The sequence below is a fragment of the Hyperolius riggenbachi genome, chromosome 1 (assembly GCF_040937935.1).
Source record: "Hyperolius riggenbachi isolate aHypRig1 chromosome 1, aHypRig1.pri, whole genome shotgun sequence".
Taxonomy (NCBI): domain Eukaryota; kingdom Metazoa; phylum Chordata; class Amphibia; order Anura; family Hyperoliidae; genus Hyperolius; species Hyperolius riggenbachi.
The window spans coordinates 118807871-118826419 of NC_090646.1; the positions used below are offsets into that span (position 1 = coordinate 118807871).

The 18549-nt window shown below is 42.9% G+C and overlaps 1 protein-coding gene across 1 annotated transcript in view; it reads left to right on the forward strand.

The window, feature by feature from the left end:
• The first annotated feature begins 338 nt into the window (after positions 1-338).
• The window catches only part of DTHD1 (death domain containing 1), a 146673-nt gene continuing 128462 nt past the window's right edge, over positions 339-18549 (forward strand). Inside the window, exon 1 of the mRNA XM_068271847.1 lies at positions 339-630. Coding sequence (XP_068127948.1) covers positions 339-630 — 292 coding nt within the window. The remainder of the gene's footprint in view (positions 631-18549) is intronic.

Below are 18549 nucleotides of genomic sequence, written 5' to 3' on the forward strand. Positions count from 1 at the left end.
GGCTCTGAAGTTACTTGTTTGATTACAGCTGAGGACTTCTCTGTGTTGCAATATAAATGTAAATACTGTGAAGAATGCTTCTGTCATTCAGTAAAATGATTTAGTGTAGAGGAGGACAATTCTCTGGCTATCTGTAATCTTTGTGTACAGTGCTGCTTCTGCCACTCCTTTCTGTTACTGGGGTGACCTGCTGTCAATAGTAGCTTCATGACTGGCAGCTCTGAGCTACACTGGACGGATGACTGAAACAGACAGTACCCTAGTTCAAAATCACATTGCAGGTTTCACTGCTGCCAGATTATCTCCAAGTGCTCACAGAACAGTATTTCACAGCAAGAATGGATTCATTATCCTCTAGGCAAACCAGTGCTGAGGAACAGATCCATCATCTGCTCCAGATTCTGACACAGATAAAGCAATTCAATGATCAAGTGAAGGATGTTCTGGATGAGCCTTCCTCTAAAGAAAGTAGACACCTAGAAGAACTCATGCTTCTACTAATTCCACTATTCCACAATCTCAGTACAGCCTTCTGTGAAAAGCTAAATAGAACAACAGAAACTCTGGAGTCCACATTTCATCTCTTACAAAGAATCCAGGATCATTTTCCAGACCAGTCTTCAGATACTGGTGAGTAAAAAGACCAATACATGGTACACGTGGATTAACAGCTGGTCGATCTAGTGCTGAGTATCAACAAAATTACGGCATTTCAAATACTTTAAAATATCAAGAAGCCATTTGCCTGATGTGTTTGCATAGCATTTTTTTTGTATTTTCACCATCAATCTCTTAAACTTTAATGATCTCCTTACTTTGAATTCCCTTCATGATGCCTGACCCTCCCCCTGACATTTACCATTTTCTAATGCTTAACCCTAAACTTCGCTTTCCTAATGCCTAACCCTAATGTTCCGCTTTGAGATTTCATTAACCCCTTACCGTTGCCTAACTTCCATGTAATGTCAACCCCTTTCCTGATGCCGAACACTAACCTACCACCCCATGTTAACTCTTTCCTGATGCCTAACCTTAACCTCTGCCTAATGTCAACCCCTTCCTAATACCCAACCATATTCTCCCCCTTAAAGTGCACCGCATTGAAAGACATCTCAGGTACCATATTTACCTGGGGTTTCTTTAAAGGACAGATGCTAGGTAAAAAAAAAGATTACTAGATCTGCTAACCTGAAACTGCCTCCAGCCCCTAGCAGCCTATCTGTCCCTAGCCGCAGCTCCAGTGTCCCTGAAACCCCTCTGTTGAAGATTTTTGCACTTTTGCACCACATGGCCTGGAGCATTCTGTGCAGGTGCAGAAATACTGCGTCTGCACAGAATGCACCAGGCTTCATGAGCACAATTGTGAGTGGTGCAGCCGCGCATTCAAACAGGTGCAGAAGATGCCGAGTCGCTGGCTGGCGGGGTTGACATCTGCAACAGATGGAATCCCGGGGCACCGGAGCTGCGGCGAGGGACAGATAGGCTGTCAGGGGCTGGAGGAAGCCCCCGGTAAGTAGATCTTGGTTTTTTTTCCACCTCGCATTTGTCTTTTAAGCTCCCTTGAGGGCGCTCAGTCCGTCACCGTCTCCCCGAGTGGCTCCTGTCTAGGGATGCCCGTCGGATTCCGCAGAATGGAGATTTCTGCGATACCGGTCGGAAATTGGCAATTCCGTTCCGTTGAGCCGGAACAGAAAAGCTATAGCGCTAATCGGAAATAAGCGGAAATAGCGGAATTTCTATGCGGAATTCCGTCAGAATTTAAACAAAAGCGTTTTAAAGCTGCATTAGCCAATCAGAAGGGATGGACCCATCACCGAAGCTTAAAACACGATGATTTCTGCATTAAAAATGGAATTTCTGCACCAATTAGAGGCTTAACAAAAACCAACCAATCCTACTTTAGTAACCAGCTGCTAGCTTCCTATCATCAGCTATCCCACCCATTTTGTATATAAGAGAGCTGTGACAGGCACGAAAGCTTGTGGGTCTCAGTCTGGTGTTGGAGAGAGGAGAGACAGACTCATATTAGTTGTTTCTACATAAAACAATAGTCTTTTTCAAGACTGTATATAAACCAAAAGTCTTTTTAAAGACTGTGTGAGAGAATTAGATTGGTGTGAGCTATATTAGCAGTAGTAGCTAGGTGTATTTGTGAGAGAGTGAAAGTAGTTAGACAGAGCCAACCAGGCCGCAGACTTAGTGTTTGACAGAGTGAGAGAGGTGAATGATTAGTTGAGTGTAGTGAAAGGTTTTTTTTTGGTCGTGTTGGTACAGTGGTTAGGTGAGTTACCTACCACACACTTAGACCTGGGTTCAATTCCCAGCCCAGCCTGGGTTCTACTCCCAGCCAATGTGAGTTGGCTTTTGACATGCTACAAATCCTTAAGCAAGCTAATTTTTCTCTTGGATTGATCATAATGGTACATGCTAGGCTGGCTTCAGCATGTAGTGTTGGTGATGGTATAGTGGTTAAGTGAGTTACCTACCACACACTGAGACTTGGGTTCAATTCCCAGCCTAGCCTGGGTTCAATTCCCAGCCATGGTATGTAAGCTGGCTTTTGAAATACCACAATGCCCTGGAAGATGAGACCCTCCTCCCTCTGGGAGGAGGGAGGAAGAGAAGTGAGGAATTAGGTAGGAGAGTAAGTAAATTTGAATTCCGTAAAATTCCGCGGAATTTAAAAATTTTCTGCGGAATTCGGTTTTAAAACTATTGCAATTCCGTTCCGAACTCCGGAATCGGAATTGACCCAATTCCGGCCGGAATCACAGAATTTAGATTTCCGCGGAATCCACCGAGCATCCCTATTGGACAGGCTACCCGGCCATACAACGGGGGACAGGAGCCACCCGGGGAGACAGTGAGGGGCTGAACAGCCTCAAGAAGGCTTAAGGAAGTTCAGGTTCACTTCAAGCTTAACACTTTCTTGAGGCCTAAACAAAACTTTCCCTACCATTGACCCTTTTCCTGGTACATCATCATAGCTTCTCCCTTCAACAGTGTCAACATCATTTATCACGTCTAACCATAATCTCTCCCCCACTGTTTCACTAGTTTACCCCAAAGGCTATTTCTCCCTTACCATCAAGAGCCATTTTCGCCTTGCAGCACTCCTTCCATTCATTTGATCATAACTGTATCACTGCTTTTCACACCTAAATGAGCTATATCTTGTTTTTTCACCACAAATTAGGTTTTTGTGGTTAATCTATCTATCTATCTATCTATCTATCTATCTATCTATCTAAAAATGCTTAAAAATGATCACTAGATTTATAGAGTAGTAAAGGGTTAGAGCCTTCACCAAGATTGTATTGCTGTCCCATTTCCTCATCTGCTTGAACTTCCTGTTGTGTGAAGACCACTGGGGAAAATTTCAATCACAACAAACAGGGAACAGGGAAATAAGAATTTTGTGAAGTACTGCATACCAAACTGTTTACTGCATCCATGGTTCCAAGCAAGCTAAGATTACATTTAGCAGTATTAGAATGCTGTTTAAAACAAACCTAAAAAAGAGGAAACGTTTCATACTTACATACAGTGGGTTGCAAAAGTATTCGGCCCCCTTAAAGTTTTCCACATTTTGTCACATTACTGCCACAAACATGAATCAATTTGATTGGAATTCCACGTGAAAGACCAATACAAAGTGGTGTACACGTGAGAAGTGGAACAAAAATCATACATGATTCCAAATTTTTTTTACAAATAAATAACTGCAAAGTGGTGTGTGCATAATTATTCAACCCCCTTTGATCTAAGTGCAGTCAGTTGTCTATAGACATTGCCTGATGAGTGCTAATGACTAAATAGAGTGCACCTGTGTGTTATCTAATGTCAGTACAAATACAGCTGCTCTGTGAGGGCCTCAGAGGTTGTCTAAGATATTATTGGGAGCAACAACACCATGAAGTCCAAAGAAGACACCAGACAGGTCAGGGATCAAGTTATTTAGAAATGTAAAGCAGGCTTAGGCTACAAAAAGATTTCCAAAGCCTTGAACATCCCACAGAGCACTATTCAAGCGATCATTCAGTAACGGAAGGAGTATGGCACAACTGTAAACCTACCAAGACAAGGCAGTCCACCTAAAATCACAGGCCAAACAAGGAGAGCACTGATCAGAAATGCAGTCAAGAGGTCCATGGTGACTCTGGACGAGCTGCAGAGATCTACAGCTCAGGTGGGGGAATCTGTCCATAGGACAACTATTAGTCATGCACTGTACAAAGTTGGCCTTTATGGAAGAGTGGCAAGAAGAAAGGCATTGTTAACAGAAAGCATAAGAAGTCCCGTTTGCAATTTGCTACAAGCCATGTGGGGGACACAGCAAACATGTGGAAGAAGGTGCTCTGGTCAGATGAGACCAAAATTGAACTTTTTGGCCAAAATGCAAAACGCTATGTGTGGCAGAAAACACTGCACATCACTCTGAACACACCATCCCCACTGTCAAATATGGTGGTGGCAGCATCATGCTCGGGGGGTGCATCTCTTCAGCAGGGACAAGGAAACTGGTCAGAGTTGATGGAAAGGTAAATGGAGCCAAATACAGGGCAAACTTGGAAGAAAACCTCTTGGAGACTACAAAAGACTTGAGACTGGGGCGGAGGTTCACCTTCCAGCAGGACAATGACCCTAAACATAAAGCCAGGGCAACAATGGAATGGTTTAAAACAAAACATATCTATGTGTTAGAATTGCCCAGTCAAAGTCCAGATCTAAATCCAATCGAGAATCTGTGGCAAGATCTGAAAACTGCTGTTCACAAATGTTGTCCATCTAATCTGACTGAGCTGGAGCTGTTTTGCAAAGAAGAATGGGCAAGGATTTCAGTCTCTAGATGTGCAAAGCTGGTAGAGACATACTCTAAAAGACTGGCAGCTGTAATTGCAGCAAAAGGTGGTTCTACAAAGTATTGACTCAGGGGGCCGAATAATTACGCACACCCCACTTTGCAGTTATTTATTTGTAAAAAAAATTTGGAATGATGTATGATTTTCGATCCACTTCTCACATGTACACCACTTTGTATTGGTCTTTCACCTGGAATTCCAATAAAAATTGATGCGTGTTTGTGGCAGTAATGTGACAAAATGTGGAAAACTTCAAGGGGGCTGAATACTTTTGCAACCCACTGTAAGTAGTGGAAAGCATCTGGAGGAAAAATCTGTGCCTGTTTTTTCATGCAACTGTGCAGGCTCGAACCATACTATAATCTGTGCAGTATTACGGTTGTGCATGCATGTACATGGACAGTAATGCGGCCACGAGAACATATTCAAGGAGCTCCTGTTAAATATTATCAGCGGGTCCCAGAGCTAGATTGGGGTAGTTGAGGAGGATAGGAGGAGCCTATTTTCTATATTTTTTATCCAGTGGCTGGGAGAAGCCTATTTTCTATCCAGAGGCTTCTCTCTGCTGAGGTGTGTATCTAACTTTTACTTTTTATTTTCTCACAGGTGCCCTTTAAAGTGTATTAGAGACATTAAAAAAGAAAGATTTGATACTTACCGGCAGCTTCCTCCAGCCCCATAAGCATGTCTGAATCCCTTGCCGTCCTCCCGCGTGCCTCCGTTCAGCCGCATTCAGCCCCAGTAACTGACTGGCTAAGTCTCGTCAGTCGGGGACTTCTGCCCATGCTGCAGGCATAGGAAAAAGGATGACTTTTCTTACCTGGGGCTTCTTCCAGCCGCCCCCTACAGTAGCTGAGGTCATTGGAGTCATCCAGATCTCCTCCATTGATCCTCTGTCACCCCATCTTAATGAGGAACTCCAGTGAAAATAATGTAATAAAAAAAGTGCTTCATATTTACAATAATTATGTATAAATGATTTAGTCAGTGTTTGCCCATTGTAAAATCTTTCCTCTCCCTGATTTACATTCTGACATTTATCACATGGTGACATTTTTACTGTTGGCAGGTGATGTCTTGGAAGGAGATGCTGCTTGCTTTTTTGGCACTTAAACCAGCTGTTATTTCACACAATGCAACAATGCTCTCTGCTTTATATTTTGACATTTATCGCATGGTGACATTTTTACTTCTGGCAGGTGATGTAGCTGCTGCTTGCTGTTTTGGCAGTTGGAAACAGCTGTAAACAGCTATTTCCCACAATGCAACAGGGTTCACAGACAGGAAACTGCCAAGAGTACGTACTCAGAATTTCTTTGTGGGAGGGGTTTCACCACAATATCAGCCATACAGTGCCCCCTGATGGTCTGTTTGTGAAAAGGAATAGATTTCTCATGTAAAAGGGGGTATCAGCTACTAATTGGGATAAAGTTCAATTCTTGGTCGGAGTTTCTCTTTAAGTTTACAATTTGTCCACTATCCACGTCGCAAGCCTCCTCTATCAGGCTTGAAAGACAGAACACTCCCGACCACAAAAGCACTATCGAGGAGGCATGTTTGTCGTAGTCTGCGATTCAGACAGATGTGGACTTTACTTAGGGTGACAGCAGCAAAACAGAGGGTACCTGGAGGACTCTGTGACAGAGACTTCATAAACTATGGGGGTCTGGAAGAAGCCCCAGTTAAGTAAAAGTCAAATATTTTTCCCTGGCTCAGTTGTTCTTTAAGTCATTGGCTGTCACACTGACAAGCCCAGATTTATACTTTTTTTTGCCCCTAGGAACAAGTATATTGAGGTTCCGCTTCCAAATGCAGCAGCTCCGCCTCCCATTCCATGACATCAGCTTCTCTTTTCATGTGTTGCTCCCCTTTGCAGATTTTTTCATTCATATGTAGCAAAATCCCTATTTCATGTCCAGGCGCCCCCCTAGGCTGTAGCTGCCCAAGGCCCGGGCCTTGATGGCCTTTCCAGAAATCCGGCCCTGCACACTGACCTCCCTGATTTGATATCCCATGCTGTCAGTGCAGCTCCTTTGTCTCTTATATTAATTCTGAACCTGCCAGGTTACAGAATTATCATAGGCATATTACCTCCTACATGACAGCATTCATGCCAATTGTCCATAAAAACTCAGAAATAGTTATTATACCACTGAAAAACTTCTGTTTTGGTTCCTCTTCACCAGCACTGCCATGTTTCCCCCGAACATAAGCCCTAACTGTATAGAAAATTGGATGCTATGTTTGTGTATGGGGAGGTGTGCAGTCCCTTGTGGCTGTGTCCCCCTCCTGTAAATGGCTCCAGTATCCATGTGCTGTATATGGCTCCAAAGTGACTGCACTCGCCTCTTGTCATGCTATTGTGTGCGCATGTGCTTATGCTTCCCCAGCATGGTCACAAACGAGCCAACCCAACATACAGTGCATGGGTGCCAATCATGGTGGGATACTGGAGCCATTTACAGGTGAGCAAAGGGGTATGCAGCCACTAGGCAGGTGTGCTAAGAGACTGCACAGCTCCCCATACACTAGCATGATCGCCTAGTCTGATTTTCTAACGTACACCCCTCAAAGAAAATAAGACATACCCCAAAAATAAGCCCTAGCACATCCTTTGAAGCACAAATTAATATAACACACTGTCTTTTTTTACCCGGGAAACACAGCAATAGTGAAATTAGTATGCTCTAGTACTTTCAGCCACAGTGGTTTTGCATATACCACACACCTATACTGTATAAGGCATAGAATTAGTATAAATATAAAATAACAACTAGTACGGTAAAGCACATCCAGGAGGACTATGTATCAGCAAGGAGCTATACCTATGCTGCCCTTTGTAGAGTGGGAGTGTGTGGAACTATTGATGCCAAGTCATATCAGTTTCAATGAAAAAAAGATTGCTTTGTGATTGCTTACACTGTAATCAAAGGTATCCACAGCCATGGCAAGATTATTGTCTTTTGACAGCAATTTCTACAGGCTCAAATGGCGTTGCCATTCTATCTGAGAAGTTGTTTCGCTTCAGGTTTTCTTAAATTAATGCTGTCAAGGGGAAAAGGCTGTGTTGGAATATTTAGGCTAAAAACCTTTTTTTTTCTTCTAGGAGCATAGCTATAACCATATCAGAACAAATTATTGTTATGGGGCTTAGCAGCCACCTTTATTTGTTTACTTAGTGATTTCAGCAGGCAACTAATAGCCTGAGTCTGGCAAGTACATATGACTTAAAGTGACAATAAACTCAAAATTTCCTCTCTGCTCTAAAATATTAAGCATAGATAGCACAAATTTATGGACACATTTGTCTTCTTTACAATTTGTCTATTGTCTTGTTTAAAGTGTATGGACAGCCTAAATAAACTCAAGTGTAGAACATGGTTTAACTTTGCAGGTAGCTCTGATGGGGTTAATCCTCAGCATTTACTGTAAGAGGAGAGCTGCCAAGGCAGAGCTCCTGCTGTCTATTCACACCTACTGATGAAAGCGAATTAGACACTTTAAACTGGCTAAACATATACAGAAACAAAAGGAGGCACACCACAGGCTAGAACTTGTGTTCTGTGTAATGCAATGTCTGCACACTACATTGCCCTTTATCAACACCCAAAACATAGTAGCGCGAGCTCCAAGACAGCACAGCATGTTAAATTTAAGGCTTCAGGCTATGCTCGGTCTTGCAGTGTAGCTCGCCTTCCTTCGTTACGCGTGCTGCTTACACAGCAATGCGTGTTCCTTAAAAAGCTGCCGCTGCCTTGAAGTATCGCAACCATAACACTTCACTAGAGTGGCCGCGACTATGTTAACTAACATAGTTACTATGTAATTAACATAGTAACCATGTTAATTAACATAGTAGCAGCCGTTCTAGTTAGGTATAGCAGTCACAATACTTCACAGCAGCGTCTAACATTTAAAGGAACACACATTACTATGTAAGCAGTGTGCGTAACTAAGGAAGGCACGCTACACTGCAAGAACAAGTGTAGCAGCCGGCATCCCTGGACATATGTGGATGTGTAGAGTGATCAAAGAGCACCCTGGTGTGAAAAAAGAACACAGAGACAATGGGAGCCCCAATGGTGTAGTAACAATGTATAGGATAATGTAATAGATGGTGGTACTCACAAAAGAGGGCTGCAAATGGGCAACCGACCATTGAAGGCAGGTGGAGATGCACAGACCAACTTCACTCTGGTGTCCAGATGAACTGGACTTGGTCGCTCACTAGGTAAAAGATTCCAGAGGGTTGTAGAAGTGGTAAACACCTAAACAAATAAATTACCCCTCCCAAGGGAGGGTGGGTAACACAAGGGGGGGAAGAGGTGCCCAAAGGGTAATAAAACTGTGTTAAGAACAGCTAAAATAGAAAAAAATTAGGTGGCTTACCTCAAAAGATGACAAATGTGTATCATAGAAAACAAACTTTTAATAAGCACTTGGCAACGCGTTTTGTGGGTACTTGCCCACGAAAGAGGAGCTGATCCGCCAAGTACGTACCTTTAGAGTAACCCCTGCTGCATCAAGGAATAACAAAATAGGCAGTTGCAGTTCCATGAGACAAGGGGAGATAATTCTGAAGTTCTGGCTGACAGTTTGCATAGCAGAAGGCCCCAGCACCCGCTATTTTATCAGGCACCCTTTTCACCAGGATGCGGATGGGCATGATAGTGTTCTGCATTAGCGAAAGGGGGGGTTAATGCACTATTGCGGTAGGGAGGGTTAAGGTAAGGCACCAACAAGGGGGGTTTAAGGTAGGCACCACCAGGGATAGGGGCTAAGGTTAGGCCCCATCAGTAGGGGCTTAAGATTAGGAACCACCGGGGGGAGGGTTAAGGTTGGGCACCGCCAGGGGAGGTATTAGGGTTAGGCTCCATCAGGGGGATATTAGGGTTAGGCATCGGCAGAGGGAGGGTTCTGTGTGAGAATTGGGTTAGGTCATAGTAAAATGTTGGTAAATTACTGATATGTTACTATATGAAGTAGTAGAATACTGGTATCTGTACTGATATTCTTCTATCAGCTAGTTTCACTGCCCTTTTCAACAGACGCCTCTATGTATGCTTATTTTTTTGCATTAAGGTAAGTGGAGGAAAGTCTAGTTCAGGCTTGCCTTAGGCAAGTGAGATGGGTACTTGAAATAACTTTATTATGGGATTATATCATGCAGTTGTGCCCCTGTATTATTCTTTATTGTAAGAGGAGCCATATGAGTCATTGCACATACTATCATCTAGAGTGTTTGTACAGAATGATTAAGCAATATACACTATAGACACTTGAAAATCTTTAACAGACTACACTCCTTTTATTTGCTAACATCTATTTAATATCTATGATAAACTCAAGGTATGACTCCATAAGACAAACATCATATTTGATAATCTGGAGTTAAGATAAACATATTAAGCTGAAATATATCCTAAATCAGAGCCTAGCAATAGGCCCAGTGTCAGATAATGGCTTAAAGAGGAACTCCAGTGAAAATAATGTAATAACAGTGCTTCATTTTTACAATAATTATGTATAATGATTCAGTCAGTGTTTTCCCATTGTGATATATTTCCTCTCCCTGATTTACATTCTGACATTTACCACATGGGGACATTTTTACTGCTGGCAGGTGATGTCAGTGGAAGGAGCTGCTGCTTGATTTTTGGGCAGTTGGACCTAGTTGTAAACAACTGTTATTTCCCACAATGCATTGAGGTTCACAGACAGAAAACTGCAGGACTATGGTCCTGACATCCCACTGTGGAAGGGGTTTCACCACAATATTAGCCATACAGAGCCCCCTAATGATCTGCTTGAGAAAAGGAAAATATTTCTCATGGGAAAGGGGGTTCCAGCTACTGATTGGGATGAAGGTCAATTCTTGGTCATAGTTTCTCTTTAAAGGGAACCTGAAAGGACACCTAATCTGACAGGAATATGGTGGCTGTCATATTTATTTCCATTTAAACAATATCGGTTGTCTGGCAGTCCTGCTGATCTCTTTTCTTGCAGAACTGTCTGAATCACTGAAACAAGCATGTGGCTAATCCAGTCATGCTACAGTAAGAGATACATGATCTGCTTGCTTGTTCAGGGTCTACGGCTAAGAGTATTAGAGATTCAGCAGGACAATCAGGCAATCTGCATTGTTTAAAAGGATATATGTTACTCTCCATATCCCTCTCAGTTCAGGTATGCTTGAAGTTAGAGGACTACGGAGGCAGACATCTTGATTCTCTTATGAACAATGCCAGTTGCCTGACTTCAGTTGCCTGCTGCTGATGTTCTGCCTCTAATACTTTAAGCCAGTGGTCCAGAATGAGCATCCAGATCTGATGTTTTGACTCTGGTCTGATGCAACTGATTGCATGCTTGTTGCAGGTATGTGACTCAAAAACAACTTACCGGTGAGTCAAAAGCTCAGCATGATAATCAGACAACTGGCATTGTTTGTAGGAGTATGAAGATGGCAGGGCCCGTATTCCTCTCACTTCATGTTCCTTTGAACAAGTTGTCCAAGCCATTACAGCATCAACATGCACAGGTGCCATATTCATCACTGTACTGCACAGGGAACCAATAACATTTTGCGTGTTTGCATATTGAGCAGGGCATTAGAAGTATGTACCAAATGCTCCATTTTGGCATTCTGTATGGTGCCCATACACGGTACAATAAAAACATTTGATTTTCCCATTTATTTGACCAAAATGATCAAAGAAGAAACAAAAATGATCAAGAAAAATGAACGATTATCACGTTTTGTTTTTTATAAAAGTCCGATCAGACGTGTTGGAAAATCTTTATATTCGAAGTAACTGAATAATCAAACGAAATTATCTAATCTGAAAAAATGAAAAAAGTGTACCATGTATGGGCACCATTAGAAAGGATAATATATAATCTACCTTTTCCTACATTCTGCCATTTAACCACAGTATACCAGTACAGTATTGTACCATGTTAGCCATCGGCAAGAGCAGGAAGCTTTGAATCAGGATGATATCATTTATTGGCTAACTAAAAATAAAAAAGTACACTTTTATCTAACAAGCCTTCTCCGGACTTGATTCCTGTAGGCCTTTTATTTTATTTTACGTTAGCCAACAAATGGTGTCATCCTGATTCAAAACATCCCGCATTATCCAAAGTATTAAAGCCTAACTGGCATTACTTCTACAATATTGTTTGAAAACTCTTATGTAGGTTTACGACTTAAAGGGATTAAATGCTATAGTAACAACAATGGCAGATTCATTTTTAATGTTATTACACAAATTACACAACTCATGTACTTGTCATGTTGTGTGGCAATTAGTTCATCATTGGCACTGATGCTTTTCTTAAGCACGTTGTAAAGATTTTGCATGCAGTTTGAAAGCTAAATGATATCTTCTTTTGGAGTTTTAACTGATGCTTGAATTGCATTGTGTTCTGTTTTCCAAACACAGACTGTATTTTTCTCCTGCTTTTGAAATGCTTTCCTGATTACTTAGATGCAAATCAGAAGCGATACACAATATAAATACTATCCAAATGGTGATGGGAATAGAGATGGCTTTAAAGTGAATCTGCCAATTTTAAAATAAAAAAAAAGATACTTAAGGAGAGGGAAGGTTGTTGGTCCTAATGAGCCTTCCCATTCTCCTCCCGGTGTCCTCATTCAGGCTCCATGGGAGTCTCCGCTGGAGACTTTGTCATACTTCGGCAGTGCTTGGGCTTCCAAAGACTGGCAGCTCTGTACTGTGCATGTGCGAGTGCGCCAGAGAGGGCGCTCCCGCGTGTGCAGTATGGAGTGTCCCGGCCGTCTTTGGAGGCCAGAGTGCTTTTGAAAGCTGCCGAAGTCTCCCCAACCCAGAAGAGAGCATTCCACAACCAAATTGGTTGTGGACTGCTAATAGGGGAGCCTCCGGGGAGAACACCCGTAGGAGAGCGGAAAGCCTCATTAGGACCCAGAGCCGTCCCTTTCCTTAGGTAAGTATCTGTTTTTATTTTAAAATTGGCTTCAGACTCTCTATAAATCTGGTATTATTATCATGGAAATGCTGTGCTACTGGGAAATAAGTGGAGTAGATTACTTTTGTGCATGGGGATAGGTTAGTGGCAATGGCACAGTGATGCCATGATCATGGGTATTATACTGTATTCTTCTGTATAATACCATCTATCAGATTTGATTGCCTCTGTTGAAACGATATGTACTCCCCTTTGGTAATCTGTATGTTTGAAAGCCAAGAATCGTGGCTTTCATTTGCACTATTCCCCAGTCAGGTGTGATGCTCCATTCCTGAGGTAGGAAGTGTTGAACAAGGGGTGTCCATTGTGCCTGGCTGCCAGCAGCACTAACCTGGCAACCCGAAGCCCAGCAAGTGGCCAGTGGTCTGGTGTGCAATGTCCACTGTCCAAGTCTAGAATTAGAATAAACGGGCATCTGAACAAGCAAGGACTAAGCCTGCAGCCCAGCAAGCAAAGCGAGCTGTCAAGGGGACAATTATTTTTAGTAAAGTGGGGAATATCACTTTAAAAGGAGTGGACACTCCTCATTCAACACCCCCTAATTCAGGAATGATGCACCAACACAGGGCATAGTGCAAATCATCAGGGGCATAGCTATTCTTAGTAGGGCATCCCTGCAAAAAGGATAGCATGGGTGCCTCTTTGTCCCCGAGCCCCATGGGATTGGGAGTCGGCAAATGGCAGCAGAGAGTGTTCTGCTGTGAAGCAGCCTCTGGAAGCAGGAAATAATTACACACGCTCCTACACATGGTTTTCGTCAGTGAATGAGGAGGTTTCTTTTCTAATTGGCTGCACTTGGGGAGAGGGAGGTGGAGGGGCCCCCCTGCAATGGCAGGGGTCGCAGGGGCGATTGCTATGCCCATGGTTGCCACACCATTACCACATGTTTACAGCCATCCCCATCTCCATTTACATTATTATGTTTTTTTGTGTAATCTTTTATTAATAGAAAGGCAGTACAATAAAAGATTCAAGGCACATAAGCGAAATTCATAATAGTACATTCCCCTCAATGATCCAGCATACAGTTATTTTAACACCTTACAACATCAAAAGATATTTCATATTGCCTTTCCCAGCTAGCCCCATGACATTATTATGTTTCAACTAAAATTAAATGCTTTACAAATGCAAAATGGGAAAATAAACACATAACTTATAATATACTTCAAGCTGTAGACACTGAAATAAAAGTGTTCACAGGCAGCTTGATTACTAAATTATCTTCTTAAAGTGGATCCGAGATAAACTTTTACTCATTGCATAATTGTGTTCCGTTTGTATCGTTTATAGGGCATTTCTCAAGCCCAATACTTTTTTTGTTTTGTTTTAATACTCTAATTCCTTATAAACTAAACAAGTCTTGCCCACAACTCCTTTTGTGCCTTGGCACTGTAGCAAGGGCTTATGGGAGCTCACACTGGGCAGGAGGAGGAGGAGGTTACTAGCCATTGATTTCAGAGGCAGAGGGGAGGAACGAGGAGGAGAGGGGACTGACTTTACACACAGGCAAGCTGATACCATCTCCAGCCCTCAGCCTGTGACAATGTGACAGACAGAACATGGCTGCCCTCATTGTATCACAGGTATAAATAATCATGGACTTTTGTAGCTGTTTGCAACTAGATATGCTGTGTAAATTATCTAAACTTTAGATTAGATATACTGTATAGACAAGTTACTTGTTATAGTTAGTTTTTCTTTTCGGATCCGCTTTAACTACATATCACAAGGAAGTTAAATAGATTTGCAGTTAAACTAAAATTAAACTAAAACAAGTCACCTTTATTGGGAATAAACTCATATGGAGACCAAATAAAAAAAAAAAAAAAAAACTGAAATTTAGTCTCCTGTTTCGCTGGACTAAATCCTCTATACAATATTTGCAATATTTGCGGTTTTATCTTTTGGCTGGATCCATAGATATGTACAAACTGACACTTACATACACACACACACACACACACACACACAAACACACACACACACACACGCACGCGCACACACACACACACACACACACACACACACACACACACACACACACACACACACACACACACACACACGCGCGCGCCTACCCTCTATCCCCTATGCTATCAAGGCATTTTGTATTGACCTGAGGAAGCGGGCCACGACCGGTGAAATGTATTGTCAGATTGTTTTTTATATAAAAACGTTTTTTTCCAGTTGAACTGGTGTCTATATCTTCTAGAGAGGTATGCAATTACCTCTATTTTTATTATATAATTTTTTTATTTGTATTTAAAAATAATAAAATAGAACACACATTGGGTGCCTCTATCCTACCCATCACCAGTCAGACCTCCTTTGGAGGTAATAGCTTTGCAGTTTTTCTGGAAAGTATATCGTACTACAGGAGAGCGACCATCCAGTATCCAGCAGGACCTGGAGTACCGAGCAGGGAAGGTTAATTCCCTGCAGGCCTCTGCAACCCACCTTTTTTAATATATATTTATATAATTCTATCCTCCCTAATCCCTATACCTGGCGATACTGCACCATTGGGCTCCCGGTCACTCCCTACTCCTCACCTAGGCATTTTTGGCCCTTACAAGAATCACCAAAGAAAAAAACCCATCCTATAACACACATGCACGCATACACACACAGTCCCACTTACCCCTCTGATGATCTTTACATTTGAATTAACTTGTACGGTGAAACTAGCAGTTTTACAGATGCAAACACTGTCTAAAATATTTATTCCATTCTCTTATCTCTAATCCCTATTAAGAAAAACATCTTTATGGAAATGATTCTTCAGTTTATTTTAAGAGGTTAAAGGGACTCCGAGCTCAGCGAAAAAAGTAAAGTTGTACTCACCAGGGTCTTTCTCCAGCCCAGTGCTGGTCGGGAGGTCCCACGCCGGCGTCCTGGCTCCTCTCCTTCACCCCGCTCCGGTATGGCTGACAGGCCGCAGCCCGGGCGACACTCGGTGGAGTGTCGGGCTGCAGCTTCCGCGTATGACGCGGATTACGTCACACGCCGGCCGCCTCGCGTCATCACGGCGGCCGGCGTGAAAGTACTGCGCATGCGCGATTAAAGCGCGCATGCGCAGTACTTTCACGCCGGCCGCCGTGATGACGCGAGGCGGCCGGCGTGTGACTTAATCCGCGTCATACGCGGAAGCTGCAGCCCGACACTCCACCGAGTGTCGCCCGGGCTGCGGCCTGTCAGCCATACCGGAGCGGGGTGAAGGAGAGGAGCCAGGACGCCGGCGTGGGACCTCCCGACCAGCACTGGGCTGGAGAAAGACCCTGGTGAGTACAACTTTACTTTTTTCGCTGAGCTCGGAGTCCCTTTAAAGACTTACCCATAATCTGCTTACCATTCCCCAAAAACATGGTAGGCTCTATTGTTAAGAGACCTATTATCAGGCATGTAACAATATTTCTAGTGCATAGTGGGTGCAGAAAATGACTCAAATGTAGCAGCAAATTATAGACACCCCCTTTCCCACATTCCTATTATCCACATTACTAGACCAAGAAACCCTATTTCATCCTTTCCCCACATTTCAAGCAACAATCTCATCATGGCAACACTTCATTAATCCTACCACTTCTAGTGCATATGGATTCCCCTTACAGATTCCATTTGTAGTGTTACTGCATGCTATAGACAATTTACAACTGTCTCTGTGGATTCACTTAGGCATCTTGTACCTTAATCATATCTTATGTAATTCTCACATCAAATCATTCCGGGAGATGAAAGTGGTATTCCACCTGCACAATTCTTCTTTCTAAACTTCCAAATTAGACATTTTCTTTTTCACACTGAAAATACTGATCTTGTCAAGGCACATCCATTGCTTCCTTGAATCGTCAGCAAATATTTAGGAAGACATTTCCCTACGGTATGATGAACTAATGTGCACCTGTAGACCCACTACCTCATAAATGTGTCAACTCCTAACTGACATGTGTTGAGTTATTTACTGCACAAATCAGTAATTTACCTCCCTGGCTGGTAGTTTCAGCTTGCCATGCGGGAGCAGCCTTTAGAAATTTACATTAGATCAAATTTCGGTAAAATTGTCTGTTTTCTACATGCGGTAATGCTTTGTGAATTTATGCCATTGAGCAACAAAAATGTAACCTTATCGAGCGATGTCAGCGTTGTTTGCAAAGAAAATAGGCGTGTGTTCCAATTCCAAACAACACTTTGCAGTAGGAGCGGAAGTAGGTACAGCAAAGTTCCTGTTATCTAGAACTTAGGCAACTGGAAGTCTCAACTAACCAGCATCCCTGAGGGATAACGGTGGCTTTGTTTTAGGGGGTTTTGCAGGCTTTCAAATACTTAGGGCTCTTTCACACTACAGGCAGCGGTAAAAAGGCTAAAACGCTGCGTTTTGGCTGCAGGCGTTTTCAAGGCGTTTTAACGCCAATACATCATATCAATTGTAATAAGAAACGCCGCGGTAGGCCCAGAAAAAGCACCTGGGAGCGTTGAAACGCAACGCTCCAAAACGCGGTGTTAGATGTGAAAGGTAAAATGAAAGTCTATGGACTTTCATTCTACCTTGGAAAACACCCACTTTGGCCGTGGCGTTAAAACGCCGAAAAAGCCCTCTAGTGTGAAAGGGCCCTTACAGAGCATCCAGCGACATCTTGCAGCTTTCCTCTTGCTCCTAGGGTTGAAATCTTCGGTCAACGATAATTTTGTTATTTGTTGTCAGTGTCTGGGTTCTCGTAATGAATTTGTACGAAATCTATTGAAACTTTTGTTGTGAATGATGGTTATTTTCTAATGTCCTACTTTACTTTGCAATAAGCCACTCCATCTCAACAAATTGGAAATAAGTGTTACAAACAAAATTGTTTGATTATACATTTTTATATTTGAAAAACTTCAATAAAAACTTTTGGATAAAGAAAAAAAATAGGTTTTTTTTGTTTTGTTTACCCCTGCAGCATTTTCATCTGATCTGAGTGGAGGATGGGTTATTTGTTAAAGCAGAACTAAGGGCCCGTTTCCAGTAGAGTTTAGGATGCGAGGCGGTTGCCGCATCCCTCCGCAGGTACTTCCACTTGTCTTCCGTACAACCGGATGCGGCGTCATACGGCTTCCCGTCGGCGGGTATGGGGACTCAGATGCGTGCTGCAGAAAACTGTAGCATGCTATCCATAATTTCCTCTGCGTTGCATCGTGCCGGATCACGTAGGTAAACTCACGGCAGTGGAAACTACTCCATTGACGTGAATTGGTTGCAGTTTCCTTGCATTGCGATATGGAGCGCTTTCTGCATAGCAACGCGTCTACTGGAAACGGGCCCTAAGTTGTAACAAGGGGTGGTTGGAAATCAGGGGCGTAACAATAAGCCCTGCAAGGGATGCAGCCGCAGGGGGGCCCAGAAGCCACAGAGGGCCCCGACCTGAGAAACTGACAACTAAGGGAAAGGAGAGAAAAAACATTCTGCTCTCTGCACAATTGTTCTAATGACTGCATCTGCTCAGCCACTGATAAGAAATCAAGTAGAAAAAGATTTGTAGACAGTCCCTATTCAGAGTACAGCGCCCAGCCCCCAACCTCTCTACCCCTCCCCAAGTGATGTGTACTTTAGTGATGTTTCAGAAGTCTAAAGATCCGGTTTTGCTCCATCAGGGACAGTCAGAGTGAGTGTAATAAGTTGAGTGTAATAAGCTGTCTG